The sequence below is a fragment of the Thalassophryne amazonica genome, chromosome 16 (assembly GCF_902500255.1).
Source record: "Thalassophryne amazonica chromosome 16, fThaAma1.1, whole genome shotgun sequence".
NCBI lineage: Eukaryota > Metazoa > Chordata > Actinopteri > Batrachoidiformes > Batrachoididae > Thalassophryne > Thalassophryne amazonica.
This window is the reverse complement of record NC_047118.1, coordinates 35,473,727-35,495,951: the sequence shown is the minus strand read 5'-3', so window position 1 is coordinate 35,495,951 and position 22,225 is coordinate 35,473,727. Positions and strand designations below refer to the sequence as shown.

The following is a 22,225-nucleotide window of genomic DNA, read 5'->3' as shown; positions in this document are numbered from 1 at the left end:
CACCCTGACATGGCCATGTATAGAATGGATGCACAGAATTTCAAGTGTGTTAATGCACACATTTTAGACAAAACAAAACAAAAAACTAGAGCGCCGCACTCCACCAATGCTAGTTTCCAATTCTACAAATTTTTACCTTGGAAAAAATTTTCAAGATCAAAGTCCTGTTAGAATTGGCTTTTCGTAAGCTAAAATATAATGCAAAATATAGATCAAAATGGCTTTTCAATGTTAAATGGACAGCATTTATATAGCACGTTTCCCTCTGCATCAGACGCTCAAAGTGCTTTACAATAATGCCTCACATTCACCCCAATGTCCAGGTGCTGCCATACAGGGGATTGGGATATAGGGGATTAAGGACCTTGCCCAAGGGTCCTTAGTGATTTTCCAGTCAGGGTGGGATTTGAACCAAGAGGATCCTCTGGTCTCAAGCCCAACGCTTAACCACTAAACCATCACCTCCCCCATTGTCAAAATCAAATATCCTCTAAATCTGCAATACGGATCAGATGCGGATCAAACTTCATTGACTTCATTCTGTTCATTGAGAGTGCCAGTTTGCACAAATGAGAGTGATGGATGAAATATGTACACCAAATGGGCTTTTCAATATTAAATTCAAATGTCTACAAAATCCACAATCTGGATCAGATCCGGGTCAAACTTTGCCAGGTGATATTGAGTGCCAGTCTGCACCCCACTTTCAAATATGAGAGTGACTATATGTATTAACTGTTGAGAGAGAGAGAGAGAGAGACCTCTGCAATGTGCTGTGACTAACTGATGTGTTCAACACTTTATGACCGCAGGGCCTTTGTTGCCGGGACAGCGGTGAGATCGAACTCAGACGGTTCGCACCAAAGACCATTTCTCTACCAGGTCAGCCAAAGGGGAATTTCCCCATTAGCCAAGCTAGCAGGAACGTCTTTTCAATCAGGACCCGGGACCTTCATCCCGCTACATATCTCCCCACCATTTTTGACTTCATCCCAAAGTCACAGGTGCATTTAAGCATGTTCTGTGACTACCCACATCCTGTTCGTGATGCCAGATTGTGACTGCAGGACCTTTGTGGCCATGACGGCGGTGAGATCGAACCCAGATGGTTTGCACTAAAGACCATTCCTCTACCAGGTCAGCCAAAGGGGAATTCCACGTTAGCCAAGCTAGCAGGAACGTCTTTTCAATCAGGACCCGGGACCTTCATCCCGCTACGAACTGTCCAACCCCACACATTTCCTCCTCACTGTAACATTCTATCTTAATTTCATTTTATTCTCAAGAACCCAGTCCCAACTAGATTCATTGGTATGTGGACTTAACCTGACCCGAATCTTGGACCAGGCCTTGAATCATCCGTCAAGCATGTCCTCAGACACAAGGGGGCTCCTGTGAACCCCTACCACATGGTCTGTGGAAGAGAGGTGGAGGGAAAGTGAGACAAGACACAGACCATTTCTTTTATTTTACTTTTTTTCAAAGAATGTTTTCCCATCATCATGAGGTGTTTTTGGCTACAAGCTTTATTTTTGAGATATATCCTTTGCTGAAGGGTATATAATATAATATGCCTTTAAACAATAAGTCTTTACAGTTTTTGCTATGTACAAACCATTGATAAAACTAGTATACAGATTTACTGATGTGTATCCATGCACATGCTTCAGCACACACTTTAATGGCACATATTTAGAGGTTTAGGACGTTTGTCACCAGCTCATAGTTACACTGAGTCTGGTGGCGCTGCAGGTCGATCCTGCGCTGGAAGCTGTGCTGACACCGGGGGCAGCTGAAGGGCCTAAAGCCGCTGTGCTTTCTGCTGTGAGTGAGCAGGTTGGAGCTCTGGGTGAATGCTTTACCGCACATTTTGCACACGTGAGGCTTCTCACCTGCGGGAACAAATCAGTGTAGACATGGTGCACTTAACGGAAGTCCAAACGGAAGCATGCTTTGTAGTCCAGTCTGTGTTAACGTCTGGCTCTCACCTGTGTGTACAAAGGTGTGTTTCTTCATATCTGATTTCTGGTGGAACCTTTTGCCGCAGTAGGGGCAGGGGTACGGCCGCGTGTCCGAGTGGATGAGGAGGTGTGTGGACAAGGTGGAGGAACGCTTGAAGATCTTTCCGCACACCGTGCACTCAAAACTGCGTTCCTGGAAGACGCAAACACAAACAGGACAAATCAGTTTTTCAGGATTTGGATTTAAATAGAAATAAATGTTGCTGTAGTGTGCTCCACCTTGGGTCTTGTGCAGCTGCTGATGGCTCCAAAGCCATAAAAGGGGTGGGTGATACCATCAGGTGTGGGCAGTTTTGTTAAGGGGTTGTAAATGTGAGATTGTGGGCCTCCTCCTGATAATAAGACCTCTGCAACAGTCTGAAGGAGACAGAGAGGAACCGTTAGTGAAAGCTGAACACAGGGAGACTTTGTTTTCTTTTAACATTTCCTGTAAAGCACATGCGGGTGATTCTTTAACTACAGGCATTATTGGCCTTGTAAATGTAATTTCCACCACACCATTGCCTTACAATATAAAGCGCCTTGGGGCAACTGTTTGTTGTGATTTGGCGCTATATACATGTGCTCTGATGTCACTGTTTATCTCCATAGAAACTACCCAAACAATCTTTCATACAAACTGTGTTGTGGTGGAAATTACGGCAATAGTTTGGGACAACTACATTTTGTTTTAAAAAATCACAACAGTTGTATGACATTGAATACCCCAATTATGTTTTGATTATTTTACTATTTTATTCAGAGATATTTTAAAACATTAGAAAAAAAAACGTTTCTTTACCATTCATTTTTATCATTGAAGATCAAAAGTCTGGGTGTGGGACAAGCACAAAACGGCAATATTTGCATATAATGATGCTGAAAAAAGGTGAAAAAGTAATCATAGACTACTAGAAAAAAATTCTTAACACACTTTCATTGTAAAGATAACTATAAAAGTGTGAAATTTCCCCTTTTTTCTGTTTTTCATACAATATGATCAAAGGACATAATAAGTGCCCGTAGTCTAAGAATCACCCATGCATGAAAAATGACACATAGTGGAAGTTTTAGAAAATACATTCACGTGGAAGAGAGATATATTGCACTGTCATCAACTGTGCACTTCTTTTCACCTTTTTCACATTCAGATGAAAAATATCAGTCACTTTGATGTTTCACCAAAATATTAAATTAGAATTTATATTACATTATTTCGCTTTTACTTTTGGTGGCATCCCAAGAACCTGCTGGTGGACACCTCTGGTGAGGGAAGTCACCAGGCTGAAGAAGGAAGGCTTTCATGTCTTGTTGGCACAAAGGACTCCAGAATCAGCAGATGGGTACTGGCAGGCCAGAAGGATTGCAGCCTCAGTGGTGGTTGAAGCAAAAACTCTGGTGTGAGAGGGATTCGGACAGGCCATGTAGAATGAATTTCGGTTGGCTTTAAAGCAGTTCTGGCAATTCATGAGACGATTCAGGAAAGGCAGTTCTTACCCCAGATTGTTTTCAGCATGGGTGGAGAGCTGCTTAATTGGACTGGAGATATCATCAGGCATTGGAAAGAACACTGTGAGGATCTCCTCAACCCTACTCACATGCCCTGCTTATAGGAGGCAGGAATGGAAGACTTGGGCAGATCTAGTACCATCTCTCTCTGTACTGTGTGAACCCATCACGCCCTCTCGAGGCAGGTGCCGGCCAAATTCCAGGTGACACACACGAACATCTAACACCACTTGCATGGCTCTTAGAAAATGTGTGGCCAGTCACACACTTCACATGACAGCAGACTGCAGACAATCGTTGTACTTCTGTGAAATTTGTCTAAGTGCCCCACGAGTGTGACTTTGCAATCACACACTGACACGTGGGTGTGTGCGCTCCACTCACAGGAGGCATGCCTTCCGATAGAAGCAGCTGTGAGAATCTTTGGATCTGGACATTCCAGCTGGACAACACCTACTGTGTTTGGACAGACATGAACTAACAACTGTCCACTGTGAGGCACGTGTGTCTGATTGCTGTACTTACGTGGACATAAATTAAAAACATATATTGCCGTGGCAACAAGCATAGCGAGCAAGGACTTGCACGGAGTGAACATTGACAGGCCACCAAGTTGAAACACACCATCAGATCAGAACACGCCGCGGGCGATCTGACCGTAACATCATCCACGAGAGCTCTGTTCCACATGACGTGGTGTCACTGCTGCGGCGCGCCGTCCAAAAGACACGCGTGTCAGGCAGAACACACGCGCGCGGGGCGACTGGATGCACAAGATCAGTAGATGTGGACATCAGAGCACGCTGCTTCTCATTCATGTCATTTCATGACTGTATGTCAGTAACCATGGGTCAGCACCAGAGAAACAGACGGATCATATTTGTATTGCTCGCTTAATAAATGCCATGTTTTTATATGGTGTGGGATTTTAATTTTTTTTTGTAATACTTCCATGTCCTTCCTGATATGAGGCAGGTTCCCGCAGCTTTCAAAGGACAGGTCTGTAGCTCAGTGGTAAACTTACTGACTGGTAATCAAAGTTTTTGGAAGGTGCGGGTTTGCGTCCCATGGGTGGTATGTTTTTTCCTCTCTTTTTTTTTATTCCACATAAGTGGCGCAATGTGGTCCCAATCCCACAGGTACCAGCTGTTTTTTTTGTTGTTGTTGTTTTTTTAATTCCACATAGGCGGCATGATGCGGTCCCACAGGTATCAGCAGTTTTTTTTATTCCACATAAGCGGCGCAATGTGGTCCCACAGGTACCAGCTGTTTTTTTTGTTTAGTTTTGTTTATTCTACATAACTGGCGTGATGTGGTCCCGCAGGTACCAGCTGTATTTATTTATTTACTTTTATTCCACATAAGCGGCATGATGTGGTCCCACAGGTACCAGCTGTTTTTTTTTATTTTTTATTTTATTATTATTCCACATATGCGGCGCGATGTGGTCCCACAGATACCAGCTGTTTTTTTTTCTTTTTTTTATTCCACATAAGCAGCACGATGTGGTTCCACAGGTGCCGGCTGTTTTTTGTTTTTTTTATTCCACATAAGCACCATGTTGTGCTGCACCTCGCGCTGTTCCTGCTCGAAACACACCATCACATGCCTGTCGGCGCAATGTTTCGTAGTGCGCTCATACGACTCTACCATGTGTGTCACCCTGGAGTTGTACGCAAATCAACCAACTTCACACTATGTGTGAAGGGGCCCTGAGGCTGCCCCTTGTCACTAATCCTGTTCTTGATTTTCATGGACAGGATTTAAAGGTGCAGTCAGGGATTGGAGGGTGTCCAGTCTGGTGACCTCCTATTGCATCTCTGCTTTTTTGCGGATGATGTGGTTCTGTTGGCTTCATCAGACATTGACCCCCATTGTATACTAGGCAGGTTTGAGGCCAAGTGTGAAGCAACTTGAATAAGGGTCAGCACCTCCGCGGTCCTCTGTCAGAAAAGGGTGGACTGTCCCCTCTTGGGCAGGGGAGAGTTATTGTCCCAAAACGAGGAATTTAAGTATCTCGGGGTCTTGTTCACACGTGTGGGTAAGTTGGAGCATGAGCTTGACAGATAGATTGAGCCTAACTGATGTTTTAAGGACACTGTACTGGACTGTTGTGGTGAAGAAAAAGCTGAGCCAGAAGGCGAGACTCTTGATATACCATTAGATTTATGCTCCTATACTGTCCTATCCTATCCTATTCTATCCTAACCTAACCAGCCCTCATGGTCATGAGCTCTTGATAATGACAGAGGGAACAAATTTGCAGATACAAGTGGTGGGAGTGATGTTCGTCTGTCAGGTATCTGGGCTTACAGTCAGGGACAGAGTGAGAATCTTGAATATATCGTAAGGACTCAAAGTAGAGCACCTGCTCCTTCACATCAAAAGTACCCAGCAGAGGTGGTTTGGATGAGGATGCCCCCTGGTCATCTCCCTAGGGAGGTCTTCTAGGCAAGTCCAACTGGGAGAATACCATGGGGAAGACCCAAGACACCCTGGGCAGATTATATTTTCCAGATGGCTTTGGGATCCCCCAAGAAGAGTAAGAGGACTTGGCTGAGGATAGGGAAGTGCAGGATGAGCTGCTTGGTCTGTTGCCACCATGAGCCGGCCACGGATAAATGGCAGAAAATGAATGAGACGAATGGTTGAATAGAACTGCTGCAGCCATATTTGTACAGTGCATTAACTGAAGTGTTCCTGAGTTCACTCACATTGTTGCTGAGCACCCCAGGGCCTTATCTATGGTGACTGAGACAGACAGACCACAACACTTCCAAATTAAGACATCAGCAGAAAGTGCAGAAAATGCTTACAAAAAAACACTTGTATCAAACACAAATATAGTAATTAATTAGAAAAAAAGAATGCACAGCAAAGTAGTGCTGCAGGTGTCGCAGACTGAACGTTCCCCCTAACCGGCTAGGAAAATGAACTAAATAGAAACATCATAGCTGCATACTCCAATCTGTCTTATCTTGCGTTATCTGATGTTTTGGTGCATGACCTTTATCAAGCCCGAATGACTGAATGAAATGCAGCCATTTTTACAGAATCTCAGACAGAGGCATTTTAGGTACAACGGGTGCTGCTCATTAAATCAAATCAATCAATCAATCAACTTTTTTCTTATATAGCGCCAAATCACAACAAACAGTTGCCCCAAGGCGCTCCACATTGCAAGGCAAGGCCATACAATAATTATGAAAAACCCCAACAGTCAAAACGACCCCCTATGAGCAAGCACTTGGCCACAGTGGGAAGGAAAAACTCCCTTTTAACAGGAAGAAACCTCCAGCAGAACCAGGCTCAGGGAGGGGCAGTCTTCTGCTGAGACTGGTTGGGGCTGAGGGAAAGAACCATGAAAAAGAGATCAATCACTAATGATTAAATGCAGAGTGATGCATACGGAGCAAAAAGAGAAAGAAACAGTGCATCATGGGAACCCCCCCACAGTCTACGTCTAAAGCAACATAACCAAGGGATGGTCCAGGGTCACCCGATCCAGCCCTAACTATAAGCCTTAGCGAAAAGGAAAGTTTTAAGCCTAATCTTAAAAGTAGAGAGGGTATCTGTCTCCCTGATCTGAATTGGGAGCTGGTTCCACAGGAGAGGAGCCTGAAAGCTGAAGGCTCTGCCTCCCATTCTACTCTTACAAACCCTAGGAACTACAAGTAAGCCCGCAGTCTGAGAGCGAAGCGCTCTAATGGGGTAATATGGTACTACGAGGTCCCTAAGATAAGATGGGACCTGATTATTCAAAACCTTATAAGTAAGAAGAAGAATTTTAAATTCTATTCTAGCATTAACAGGAAGCCAATGAAGGGAGGCCAACACGGGTGAGATATGCTCTCTCCTGCTAGTCCCCGTCAGTACTCTAGCTGCAGCATTCTGAACCAACTGAAGGCTTTTAGGGAACTTTTAGGACAACCTGATAATAATGAATTACAATAGTCCAGCCTAGAGGAAATAAATGCATGAATTAGTTTTTCAGCATCACTCTGAGACAAGACCTTTCTGATTTTAGAGATATTGCGTAAATGCAAAAAGGCAGTCCTACATATTTGTTTAATATGCGCTTTGAATGACATATCCTGATCAAAAATAACTCCAAGATTTCTCACAGTATTACTAGAGATCAGGGAAATGCCATCCAGAGTAACGATCTGGTTAGACACCATGCTTCTAAGATTTGTGGGACCAAGTACAATAACTTCAGTTTTATCTGAGTTTAAAAGCAGGAAATTAGAGGTCATCCATGTCTTTATGTCTGTAAGACAATCCTGCAGTTTAGCTAATTGGTGTGTATCCTCTGGCTTCATGGATAGATAAAGCTGGGTATCATCTGCGTAACAATGAAAATTTAAGCAATACCGTCTAATAATACTGCCCAAGGGAAGCATGTATAAAGTGAATAAAATTGGTCCTAGCACAGAACCTTGTGGAACTCCATAATTAACTTTAGTCTGTGAAGAAGATTCCCCATTTACATGAACAAACTGTAATCTATTAGACAAATATGATTCAAACCACCGCAGCGCAATGCCTTTAATACCTATGGCATGCTCTAATCTCTGTAATAAAATTTTATGGTCAACAGTATCAAAAGCAGCACTGAGGTCCAACAGAACAAGCACAGAGATAAGTCCACTGTCCGAAGCCATAAGAAGATCATTTGTAACCTTCACTAATGCTGTTTCTGTACTATGATGAATTCTAAAACCTGACTGAAACTCTTCAAATAGACCATTCCTCTGCAGGTGATCAGTTAGCTGTTTTACAACTACCCTCTCAAGAATCTTTGAGAGAAAAGGAAGGTTGGAGATTGGCCTATAATTAGCTAAGATAGCTGGGTCAAGTGATGGCTTTTTAAGTAATGGTTTAATTACTGCCACCTTAAAGGCCTGTGGTACATAACCAACTAACAAAGATAGATTGATCATATTTAAGATTGAAGCATTAAATAATGGTAGGACTTCCTTGAGCAGCCTGGCAGGAATGGGGTCTAATAAGCATGTTGATGGTTTGGATGAAGTAACTAATGAAAATAACTCAGACAGAACAATCGGAGAGAAAGAGTCTAACCAAATACCGGCATCACTGAAAGCAGCCAAAGATAACGATACATCTTTGGGATGGTTATGAGTAATTTTTTCTCTAATAGTCAAAATTTTGTTAGCAAAGAAAGTCATGAAGTCATTACTAGTTAAAGTTAATGGAATACTCAGCTCAATAGAGCTCTGACTCTTTGTCAGCCTGGCTACAGTGCTGAAAAGAAACCTGGGGTTCTTATTTTCTTCAATTAGTGATGAGTAGAAAGATGTCCTAGCTTCACGAAGGGCTTTCTTATAGAGCAACAAACTCTTTTTCCAGGCTAAGTGAAGATCTTCTAAATTAGTGAGACGCCATTTCCTCTCCAACTTACGGGTTATCTGCTTTAAGCTACGAGTTTGTGAGTTATACCACGGAGTCAGACACTTCTGATTTAAAGCTCTCTTTTTCAGAGGAGCTACAGCATCCAAAGTTGTCTTCAATGAGGATGTAAAACTATTGACAAGATACTCTAACTCCCTTACAGAGTTTAGGTAGCTACTCTGCTCTATGTTGGTATATGACATTAGAGAACATAAAGAAGGAATCATATCCTTAAACCTAGTTACAGCGCTTTCTGAAAGACTTCTAGTGTAATGAAACTTATTCCCCACTGCAGGGTAGTCCATCAGGGTAAATGTAAATGTTATTAAAAAATGATCAGACAGAAGGGAGTTTTCAGGGAATACTGTTAAGTCTTCTATTTCCATACCATAAGTCAGAACAAGATCTAAAATATGATTAAAGTGGTGGGTGGACTCATTTACTTTTTGAGCAAAGCCGATAGAGTCTAATAATAGATTAAATGCAGTGTTGAGGCTGTCATTCTCAGCATCTGTGTGGATGTTAAAATCGCCCACTATAATTATCTTATCTGAGCTAAGCACTAAGTCAGACAAAAGGTCTGAAAATTCACAGAGAAACTCACAGTAACGACCAGGTGGACGATAGATAATAACAAATAAAACTGGTTTTTGGGACTTCCAATTTGGATGGACAAGACTAAGAGACAAGCTTTCAAATGAATTAAAGCTCTGTCTAGGTTTTTGATTAATTAATAAGCTGGAATGGAAGATTGCTGCTAATCCTCCGCCTCGGCCCGTGCTACGAGCATTCTGACAGTTAGTGTGACTCGGGGGTGTTGACTCATTTAAACTAACATATTCATCCTGCTGTAACCAAGTTTCTGTTAGGCAGAATAAATCAATACGTTGATCAATTATTATATCATTTACCAACAGGGACTTAGAAGAAAGAGACCTAATGTTTAATAGACCACATTTAACTGTTTTAGTCTGTGGTGCAATTGAAGGTGCTATATTATTTTTTCTTTTTGAATTTTTATGCTTAAATAGATTTTTGCTAGTTATTGGTGGTCTGGGAGCAGGCACCGTCTCTACGGGGATGGGGTAATAAGGGGATGGCAGGGGGAGAGAAGCTGCAGAGAGGTGTATAAGACCACAGCTCTGCCTCCTGGTCCCAACGCTAGACAGTCACAGTTTGGAGGATCCCAAAAAATTGGCCAGATTTCTAGAAATGAGAGCTGCTCCCTCTAAAGTGGGATGGATGCCATCTCTCCTAACAAGACCAGGTTTTCCCCAGAAGCTTTGCCAATTATCAATGAAGCCCACCTCATTTTTTGGACACCACTCAGACAGCCAGCAATTCAAGGAGAACATGCGGCTAAACATGTCACTCCCGGTCTGATTGGGGAGGGGCCCAGAGAAAACAACAGAGTCCGACATTGTTTTTGCAAAGTTACACACCGATTCAATGTTAATTTTAGTGACCTCCGATTGGCGTAACCGGGTGTCATTACTGCCGACGTGAATTACAATCTTACCAAATTTACGCTTAGCCTTAGCCAGCAATTTCAAATGTCCTTCGATGTCGCCTGCTCTGGCCCCCGGAAGACAATTGACAATGGTTGCTGGTGTCGCTAATGCATCAAATGCACATTATTAATACAATTCATCCAATCAAAATAAATCTCATTACAGCATGGGAGCTCGACAAGTTCACAAGACAACCACATCCTTTATACAGAGAAACAACACCATCACCATCTTAAATCAGATATTAAAATTCATTATGAAACAATCCCAAATTACTGGAATTAGTATATATTTCAACTTGAACAATATACTAATTCAAATATGTTACATCAAATCCAATCATATATGTCATAAAACACTGGGTATTTTTTTAAAGTAAATGGTCTCAAGTTTTTAATTTAGGCAAAAACAGAAAGATCCGCACCACCACAGCATTCCCATGCAAATAGCTTTATTAATAGAAAAGTGATGTTTCGGGCAAACTGCCCTTGAAAAGTGACGACTGAGATAATAAAGTTTTTTGCATGGGAGCGCTGTGGTGGTGTGGATCTTTCTGTTTTTGGTAGAATTTTTCATGATCCAGCATGCCCTTTATGTGTTTTGGATCTGCGCGTCTTCTCTGCATCACAAGTTCTTAATTTAGGCCTTGGGGACTTAGAGTGTCCTTGAATGAGATCCAAATGATGGTAATTTTAAAGTTCTGATGGCAAACCATACCTAACTACAACAGAAACTAAGGACCTTAACCCTCAAGTGACAGAGTGAGGTCATTTATGACCCTGGGCATATATTTTTCTGCACCATTTTTCTCATTCTAATGGGAAAAAAGTTTCCTACCATGAATTTGTCAGTCTATTTGCCTTGTATTTCTTCATAGAATTTTGCAAGAATCGGCCGATCTGTGCGACAATTATATCCAAACTTGTGCAGGGTCAATTATGACCCCGGGAAAATTTATGATATTTTTGACATTATAGCTTCAGATGTTATTGTAATCCGCCAACTCTAAACATTATATTTTACTGTTTTGCAAGGAAGCATAGCCAGTAGACTTAGAACAGCAAGATTTACAGCTGCACAAGCATTGAGACTGATTCTTGATGCCCAGAGAGAGGATGAAAAAGATGATGGACAAATATATTAGAGAGTGAAATAAATATGAAGAACCCTACAACAATCGTTTATATAGACGTATTCCATTATAAAGTCAATGGGATCATAAATAACCCCTCTCGGCCATATTAGTAAAAGCTTGGTTGCTTGAGAGTTAAAGAATGAAAAATTAAGAAGTTAACCTGTGGTCTGCATGATAAGATAAGAATAATGGGAATGTGTATTTTTGGCAACAAGGTAAATACAAACAAACCAAACACACTCACCGTGCCCACCGTGGACCTACACTCTAAAAAATGAACTGCTGTTTAAAAGAAAATTTGATGTAACAATTTGCATCAATGTTGTTTAGTTATTTCAACTGTCATCTGAGTTAATGCCACAAGACGTCTCTGGTTAAGTTGAACTAACTTTTAAAAAGTCTATGCAAATTATGTCACTTTTCTCTGAGACAGCAGTTCATTTTTAGAGTGTAGGCAAGTGAAACCTCTGACACTGATTTGACTACAGATTGGACCTCTTTTCCCGTAGAATGAGATCATCATACAATGCAATGTCCGGGGGCGAGGCAGACCGACAGCCGAAACAAAGCAAAACACAGATCAACCCACCAGGGTGATAATGACCAAGGCCTGAGCCACAGCACACACCTCCACAACTTCACGAGATGAACATCTTCAACTTATCAAACCGGTGACTGAAACACAGCTAGGAGTCCTAAACAATGGACTTTCCTTTGCTCCACTTTGCTTTTTACCCAGCAAACAAACAGCACAACGTTTTACGCCAACGCTAAGAAAACAATCTCAATTCTGCTCAGCTTTTTTTTATGAGGCTCCTTATGTAGCATGATTGTCTGACCTGCTTCACATCATCTGTGTCATATCACCAACTTTTTGAACTTGAAAAGTGTTAATATAAAATAAAAATAGACAACTTGTGTGTGTGTGTGAGAGAGAGAGAGAGACAGAGAGAGAGAGAGAGAGTTATTATCATTTAAAATGGGTTTTAATTGAATTGCAAATCATCACATTCTGCATTTTTTTACATTTTGCACAGCATCTTATCTCTGTGGGACACAGGGATGTGATATAACAAGTGATGAGGACATCCTACCTTTTTGCAGAGGAGACATTCGCTGACAGGGGATTTGAGGTCAATGTGCGATGTGTGGTTGAGTAAGATCAACACCAGTTTTTCTAATTCCCTTTCTCTTGGAGACACCTGTTGGCTGTCCACAGACACAGGCGAGACAAAGAGAGGACTGTCTTTCTCCAGAGTGGATTCTGTTAGAATGAGACAAGGCGTTAATATTGGGGACGTTCTTCCACAGAATGAATATAAATTATTTCATCTCCCATTATGACCATTTTAATGTTGCAACAATTCACAATCGCTGCAGTGGAATACTGTAATACCTGAAATGCAGGTGTCCTCTGTGAGAGTACTGTGAGGTCTGACCACCATCTGATCACAGGCTTCAGCTGGAACATGTTTGATCCCTGTCTTACAGGACAGAGGCTGCACCACATATTCAGGCTCCCTCCCGTTTCTCCACACCTCATGCTGCACAGGCTGGACAGTCTGGGACTCAGAGGCTTGTCCAAACTCCACATATCTGCTGTCTTTAGATTGCCCCAGCAGATGAGACCCGGACCTTTTGGTCTTGACGAGGAATGACCGCGGCATGGCCCTGAAGGTGTGATGAGAGATACACAGGGAGGAAAATAAAAATACCTCCTACAGGTAGAGCTTCACACACTGAAGAGTTGACAGTCTCCTGTCACTTATATTTTTCCAAATTACAGCTTCAGACTCAGATGCTGCGCACCTGTTGGTGCATGTTCAGTTAAAATGCCAAAGCTTGAGGTTTGTGTAACAAGCACAGGCTGCCACCTGCAAAAAGATTCAGGGCTTTCACTGAGGAGAACCCAAGTGTGGTGCGAACATCTGAGCAGACAGTGCACTCACAGTCGCTTGATTTCATTTTTATCTTTAATGAGAACCGATAACACACTCCACAGATACATTTACACAAACAGCAGAATGATGTTTAATTTTTTATTTAATTTTTTTTATGACACCACCCCAACCCCAATTTTGTTTATTTTTACTTTTACTAATTCCTGGATTTAATAAAAATGTTTGTCTGGCTTTTAGTTGTTTGACAAATATATGTTTTATTACATTTTAAATTATGAAGTCTCATTACTAAACAACAATGAAAAAAGGCCTTTAAAAAAATAAAAAATAAAAATAAAATCAAGTATAAGATTCATCACAGAAATATCCACAAGTGTGCAAATGTTTTAGCATTATAATAAAAATGTATTGTTTGATTTTATTTGCTTGCTTATCAACAAATTTCAAAATTAAAATGCCATTTTTGTTCCAGCAAAAGTCAGATGTTATTTATTTTTTCTATTTAATTAAAGAAATGGGTGAGTTAGAATTCAGAAACTTCATCTTTAAATTAAAAAAGTGACTTTGTTGCACAAAAAAATTGCAACACAAAGACAGTTGCAATGAACCTTCAAAAGTAAAATGAGTATGGGGGGGGGGGGGCATAATCACTTCTCTATTTTCTTATGAATTGCAGGAGACAGTGTAAACAGTTTATAACCCAAAGCAAATTATGTAAAAAGTGGGCACACATTTTATATGTATTTATGTTTATTTAAGTTGTAGGCACATTTGCACAACACTGTACATATGCTAAAAAAAAATAAAAATTATTTTATTCTGTGTAAAAATTTGTCAAATCTTTTTGAGTGCACAGGCACTAGTGCACCACTGTAGCTATAATGTAATGCTATATGTAGTTAACTTAAACTGAATAGAATTTGATGTCATTAAAAACAAACTGGCATCACAAATTATGTCTTACCGCAGCGTCCTCTTTTCTCTTTCTCACGCCCATCAACTGATGGTACAAACAGATTTGATTTGATTTTAAGACGGGTGCTGAGGATTGTGCGACCCAAAGTCAATGAAGGAGGAGTAAAGGGGAGGGGACACTGATTCCATGTGCAAAAAACGACTTCAAAAATTATGATTTTGTAAAGGATAACTTTAAATCTGCTTCCATCAATGCTTAAGAATGGAACAACAACAACAACAAAACTTTAAATGTGATCAATCTATATATTTAAAACAGTGAATAATTCACACCTATTGTAATTTCGTGGTGAAGATGACACCTTCATCACCCCTGATTGTGCCCACCAGTCTTTTTCTGTGGGTGGACATAAAAATAAATAGAACATCCTTTGGAAAGTTTGAACAACCTTCTCCTGTAGTACCCCACTGTCCCACACAATGTGGCCTGTGAGCAGAAAGAGATTTTTTTTTTGTCTTTTTTATGTCTCTGTACCACAAATTGAAATTAAAGTCTTGCAAACTTTATTTTTCCTCAGGATGAAAAGAATTACTCAATGTATGCCAAGTTTTGCTTAATTTAAACACTACCTCTGTCACAATCCAATATTCAAACTTGGGTCAAACTGATGGTCTGTCAGTGCTCTCAGTTCTGTCTTGAAGCTAGAGTGTGTAGAATTTATGTGTTTATTAGCAGAAACTGAATATAGCATTTGTTCATTAGTGCTCATATAAGGCCTAAAGAGATCCTTGTTAGTTGATTGGTGGTTTGTATGTCACATGACATTGATTATTTGTACCATTTGCCATGTGTTCCATTTAATGTGGTGCTTTTTAGCAGAGGTGGGACGAAGTCACTGTCAAGTCATGAATCGGCAAGTCTCAAGTCAAGTCTCAAGTCAGCTTGCAAACAGTTGGTGGTTATTATGACTTGAGACTTGAGACTTGCCAATTCATGACTTGAGAATGACTTCCTGGTGACTTCATACCGCCTCTGCTTTTTAGCGTGCAATTTTGCCCCTATACTTTTTGTGCTATTACACGCCGCTACCATCACGCATGCTCACACTAGCAGCAATGGAGCTAAGCTTCAAAACAAACAACAGTTTGAACAAGCTCATTATTATTAATATGTATATGTTGCAGACAAAGGGCAAAGCTCTAGATTTACCGATCGATCTACGTTCCGATCCTCACCTATGCTCATGAGATTTGGCTCATGACCGAAAGAATGAGATCGCGAGTACAAGCGGCCGAGATGAGTTTCCCCCGCAGGGTGGCTGGGCGCTCTCTTAGAGATAGGGTGAGGAGCTCGGTCACTCGGGAGGAGCTCGGAGTCGAGCCGCTGCTCCTCCACGTCGAAAGGAGTCAGTTGAGGTGGCTCGGGCATCTTTTCCAGATGCCCCCTGGACGCCTTGCTGGAGAGGTGTTCCGGGCACGTCCCATTGGGAGGAGGCCCCGGGGAAGACCCAGGACACGCTGGAGGGACTACATCTCTCGGCTGGCTTGAGAACACCTTGGGGTTTCCCCGGAGGAGCTGGGGGAGGTGTGTGTGGATCGGGAGGTCTGGGCGGCTTTGCTTGAGCTGCTGCCCCCACGACCCGACTCCGGCTAAAGCGGAAGAAAATGGATGGATGGATGGATGTTGCAGACATGAACGAGCAAAGCTCTTCAGGTTCTTCAACCTTCTCAGTAAATGCTTCTGGAGAGCATAAGCGTGGCTACAATTCTTCAGTTCCCCAACTACTGCCCTCTTAATCACCACCATTTTAAGCATTTCCTTTATTTTGCATCTTACAATTTTTCACATCTTGGCAATTTTTGTTGGACTGAGGAATGCAGATGGCAGTCTGTACATGAAGAAGACAGTGCACTGCATCAGATACAGACGACATCATCAGGATTGTTTTTGAGCTATTTGACTGTTTTTGAAAGTTGACTGAGAGCAATTTGGACTGGATTGCTATTTAAAGATTGTGTGAACCTCGACATCAAAGGACCAGTGACACACACTAAAATGTAAGTCCCTTTTCTTTTGTTTATAAATTAATAAAATGTCAAATGACAAGGATCTATTTTAGGTGTCATATAAAACAAATAATGAATGGTTTTTCATTTGTGTATTGGAAAGAAATGTTCCATTCAACAAGGTTCCTTGTTTATAAATTAATAAAATGTCAAATGACAAGGATCTATTTTAGGTGTCATATAAAACAAATAATGAATGGTTTTTCATTTTTGTGTATTGGAAAGAAATGTTCCATTCAACAAGGTTCCTTGTTGAATGGAACATTTCATCTTTCACCACATGAACTATTCTTTCCAATACACAAATGAAAAAAACATTCATTATTTGTATAATAATTACCTCTAACAACAAATCACTGTGTTTTATAAGATGAGAATGAGCCCTTCATATCGACGTGAAAAAAATGACCAGCAATGGCATAATCTGTCACCTCACCACTAGATGACACTAAATCCTACACACTGTAGCTTTAATATAAAGGGCATTCTGATAGTTATAGCTTTTTTTTGTGTGTGTGAATTTCTTTTACATTTTCACTCCAACTTCGCAACTGTCAGAAACATTCTTCATTTATAAATATTACTTTGCATTGAGTGCTGTTTGGGGGGGCTGAAGGAGAGATATTCAGATTGAAACCAAATCATCAAGCAGTATTTCATAACACGGCTACATTTTCACAAACATCTCATTTAAATCCTGGTGTGAAGCTTGAAATGAAGCCAGTCTCGCCTTGATGTGCACGAAGAGTGAGCACTGTGGTTGATGTGGCAGGGGGCTTGCAACCTTCTCCCAGGGGCTGTGAGGCAGAGCAGGCGAGGTGAACGCCGGGAGCTGAGACGGGCTGGTGGGTTTGGTGGCTTTATGTCTCATTTGTTTTGGGGGGTTCAGGGGCTTCATGTACCCTGATGTTGGTAAAAAAAAAAATCTCCCTTTCTAGGAACCTGAAAGTTAGGCAGGAGGGAGGAAAGATCTGAGTGTGTTAGTAAAGCAGCAGAAAGCTTACTTTCACATTGCTTTGCTGATGTTTTTCATTTCAGTTCGACTCAGTACGTCTAAAATTTTTTTTTTTTTTACACATGCTCAGAACAATGTAGTTATAACAAGCCAACACTACCCCTTTTCACAATCTGCTTCCAAGACTTTGTGCTAAAAAGTTCTTGCTTTGATGAATTCTTTTCAGTACTACAATTCCAAACACAAATAAATTATTTAGCTATTTTTCATGTAGATCAGAGTAAAATTTGTACTTCACACACTGATTACACAGGCTCATTTTTACAGAAGGCCATCAAAATATGGCCACTGGGTATTGCAAAGGTGCTATGCTCAGCATAAGTCCAGTCCTGTTACTGTCAGGCAGTGTTGCCACAGTTTCTTTGAAAAAGTAATCCAATTACTGATTACTGATTACTCCTTGAAAAAGTAACTTAGCTACTTTAATGATTACTCAGTTTCAAAAGTTACTGTTAGATTACTAGTTACTTTATTAGTTACTTTCAGCAGGTGCCGACAGCACCACCACCTCAACATGAAAATGATAACCCATTTTGCCAAAACTGACTTTATAGTCACCCTTTCTTGACTTCAATGAACATAAATACTTGTTTTATAAAAATAAAATAAAAACATCTTTCTTGACCTGTTGACGGCACTGTAACAGTAAAACTTGCAATTTCTAACCTGCATTGTTTATAAATATAACTATTAAATTCTTTCTAACATTTAAATTCTCTCTAAACCTTTTAATTGTTGAAATTATTATTATTATGAGTAGTATTAGTAGTAGTATTATTAGTTGTAAAAAAAAAAGCTCCAAAAGTGGACCTTTAATCTAGGGGTATTGTGGGGGAGGGGGGCATCCCTGCCCTGCCCCATGCCCCCTGTCCCTCTGGATTCGCCCCTGCTTTGGCATTTGAGCAGCCTTTGAGCAGGAAGAATGGATAACATTTATTTATGTAGAAAACACGACCGGATTGGCAGGTAAGAAAGTTTTCATGTTGTCCTCAGAAAGAGAGTTCAGGTGCATCTGGGTGGAAAAAAGTGTTAGTTGTTAACACACCGTGGATCAGCTGTTTTTAGCGAGGAGACACAGAGCAGATCAGCTCAGAGTTTTAAATAAAGGGCAAATGAAAATGAAAATGTCTTTGTAAAGCATGGTGCAGGTATACTGTCGTCACCGTGCTTTGAGAGACGATGACCGTTTTGGCTGTCTGCTGAAAACTGCGGAGGAAAAGCTCACAGCTCGCTGAAAGCGGGCAGTTCAGACGAACCCCGATCCCCTGCCCACGGACCAAGTTTAATGCTGCGATCGACCCGCAATGCAAAAATAATAGTAACGCACAGTAACTTGGAGAAGTAACTCTAATCTGATTACTGATTTATAAAGATTAACACGTTAGATTACTCGTTACAGAAAAAAGGAGTCAGATTAGAGTATCGCGTTACTAATTAATGTGTTACCGGCATCACTGCTGCCAGGGTCTTCAAATTCACAGGGAACATTCTTGGGACACAGACCTTGGACAAGTTCAAAGATGACTAACCTAGACCTATTTTAAGAGGTCAAAAGGTCAAATTCTATTTCCTATTTTTATGCTATGAATCATGCAAATCCAATTTTGGTGGGTGGGGGGTGACAGCCAGTCAGAGTAGAGAGGCACCGTGATGTCACGCTCTCTCTCTGGATGCTAATCCAACATGGTGGAATCCGCTCAAAATCCGTTGCATTTCTGTGTAAATCTAACATGTTTCTAATATATTATGTCAAAGCTAGTGAGACATAAACACTTAGCACCTCAAGACTGATTTACAAGACGTGTCATAGACGTCAGTTTATATATATATATATATATATATATACAACCCCTGGCAAAAATTATGGAATCAGCGGCCTCGGAGGATGTTCATTCAGTTGTTTAATTTTATAGAAAAAAAGCAGATCACAGACATGACACAAAACTAAAGTCATTTCAAATGGTAACTTTCTGGCTTTAAGAAACACTATAAGAAATCAGGAAAAAAAATTGTGACAGTCAGTAACGGTTACTTTTTTAGACCAAGCAGAGGGAAAAAAAAATGGAATCACTCAATTCTGAGGAAAAAATTATGGAATCATGAAAAACAAAAGAACGCTCCAACACATCACTAGTATTTTGTTGCACCACCTCTGCCTTTTATAACAGCTTGCAGTCTCTGAGGCATGGACTTAATGAGTGACAAACAGTACTCTTCATCAATCTGGCTCCAACTTTCTCTGATTGCTGTTGCCAGATCAGCTTTGCAGGTTGGAGCCTTGTCATGGACCATTTTCTTCAACTTCCACCAAAGATTTTCAATTGGATTAAGATCCGGACTATTTGCAGGCCATGACATTGACCCTATGTGTCTTTTTGCAAGGAATGTTTTCACAGTTTTTGCTCTATGGCAAGATGCATTATCATCTTGAAAAATGATTTCATCATCCCCAAGCATCATTTCAATTGATGGGATAAGAAAAGTGTCCAAAATATCAACGTAAACTTGTGCATTTATTGATGATGTAATGACAGCCATCTCCCCAGTGCCTTTACCTGACATGCAGCCCCATATCATCAATGACTGTGGAAATTTACATGTTCTCTTCAGGCAGTCATCTTTATAAATCTCATTGGAATGGCACCAAACAAAAGTTCCAGCATCATCACCTTGCCCAATGCAGATTTGAGATTCATCACTGAATATGACTTTCATCCAGTCATCCACAGTCCACGATTGCTTTTCTTAGCCCATTGTAACCTTGTTTTCTTCTGTTTAGGTGTTAATGATGGCTTTCGTTTAGCTTTTCTGTATGTAAATCCCATTTCCTTTAGGAGGTTTCTTACAGTTCGGTCACAGACGTTGACTCCAGTTTCCTCCCATTCGTTCCTCATTTGTTTTGTTGTGCATTTTCGATTTTTGAGACATATTGCTTTAAGTTTTCTGTCTTGACGCTTTGATGTCTTCCTTGGTCTACCAGTATGTTTGCCTTTAACAACCTTCCCATGTTGTTTGTATTTGGTCCAGAGTTTAGACACAGCTGACTGTGAACAACCAACATCTTTTGCAACATCGTGTGATGATTTACTCTCTTTTAAGAGTTTGATAATCCTCTCCTTTGTTTCAATTGACATCTCTCGTGTTGGAGCCATGATTCATGTCAGTCCACTTGGTGCAACAGCTCTCCAAGGTGTGATCACTCCTTTTTAGATGCAGACTAATGAGCAGATCTGATTTGATGCAGGTTTTAGTTTTGGGGATGAAAATTTACAGGGTGATTCCATAATTTATTCCTCAGAATTGAGTGAGTCCATATTTTTTCCTCTGCTTGGTCTAAAAAAGTAACCGTTACTGACTGCCACAATCTTTTTTTCTTGATTTCTTATAGTGTTTCTTAAAGCCAGAAAGTTGCCATTTGAAATGACTTTAGTTTTGTGTCATGTCTGTGATCTGCTTTTTTTCTACAAAATTAAACAACTGAATGAACATCCTCCGAGGCCGGTGATTCCATAATTATTGCCAGGGGTTGTGTATATGTATATATATATATATATATATATATATATACACAACCCCTGGCAATAATAACTGCTCAAAAATCTACTAAGGCATTCATGCACAGGAACAAGTACAATGTTCTGGAATGGCCATCTCAGTCCCCAGACCTGAATATTATTCAAAATCTGTGGTGTGATTTTAAGCGGGCTGTCCTTGCTCGGAAACCAACAATGTTTTGTAAAGAAGAATGGTCCAAAATACCTTCAACCAAAATCCAGACTCTCATTGGAAACTATAGGAAGTGTTTAGAGGCTGTTATTTCTGCAAAAGGAGGATCTACTAAATATTGATGTATTTTTTCTGTTGGGGTGCCCAAATTTATGCACCTGCCTAATTTTGTTTAAAGAATTATTGCACACTTTCTGAAAATCCTATAAACTTCATTTTACTTCTCAAATATCACTGTGTTTGTCTGCTATATGATATATTTAACTGAAATTGCTGATCCAGACAACCAATGATTTATAAAGGAAAATCATGGAAATCATCAGGGGTGCCCAAACTTTTGCATACAACTGTATAAACACTAAAATCAATCGACTGTCTGAACCAAGTGTTCAGTGACCTGAACCCATTTAGTGAATCAATTACTTTTTTGACAATACCATAAATAAGCTTCATCGGCTGAGACACAATTTGCAGATCTCAATTGCAAAACTCTCAACACATTGTTATGCAATAAAACACATTTTGCAGTGTGATGTGCTTGTGATGCATAATGTTACCACAAGTGACAAAAGGACAACAACTTAACACAAAATTGCTAATACTTCTTTCATATGATGTGACACAGCCAATATAAGCCAGTTCAGAGTCCACAAAGGATGTTGAAGCTTGCAGGTTCATAATCAGCAATGGATAAAAGATATCAGAGAGGCAGAGGTGTTTGTAAGAATTGGGATACAAAGAGGAAGGGGACTGAGGAAGCAGAAGACAAAGAGAAGTACAGTTTATTCCTATTTTAGACACATAAAAATAGAACTATGCACATGGTTCTGAAAACTTGAAGCCCGTGTTTGAACAACATGACTCTAAGCTGTTAAATTCTGAGCACAGTTCCATTGGTCTTACTCAGTTATCATTCTTATTTATGCTACTATAAATCTTTCAACACAAGTTGCCTCATTTAGTGCACTGGCCTTCAGAGTGCAGCACCCATCTCAGGGTATAAAAGACCTCATGTGACTTATACAGGTGTT

General features: G+C 40.5%; 1 protein-coding gene across 1 annotated transcript; it reads right to left on the bottom strand.

Annotated features, from left to right (window-relative positions):
- Window positions 1–1,691: 1,691 nt before the first annotated feature.
- Window positions 1,692–13,289, bottom strand: LOC117528010 (zinc finger protein Gfi-1b-like). The gene is made up of 5 exons (XM_034190533.1): window positions 12,967–13,289; window positions 12,665–12,834; window positions 2,241–2,378; window positions 1,989–2,154; window positions 1,692–1,892 (listed from the first exon to the last, which is right to left on the bottom strand). Exons 1-5 carry the CDS (start codon window positions 13,235–13,237, stop codon window positions 1,693–1,695), a joined length of 945 nt encoding a protein of 314 aa, XP_034046424.1. The 5' UTR covers window positions 13,238–13,289; the 3' UTR covers window position 1,692.
- Between the last annotated feature and the right edge of the window lie 8,936 nt (window positions 13,290–22,225).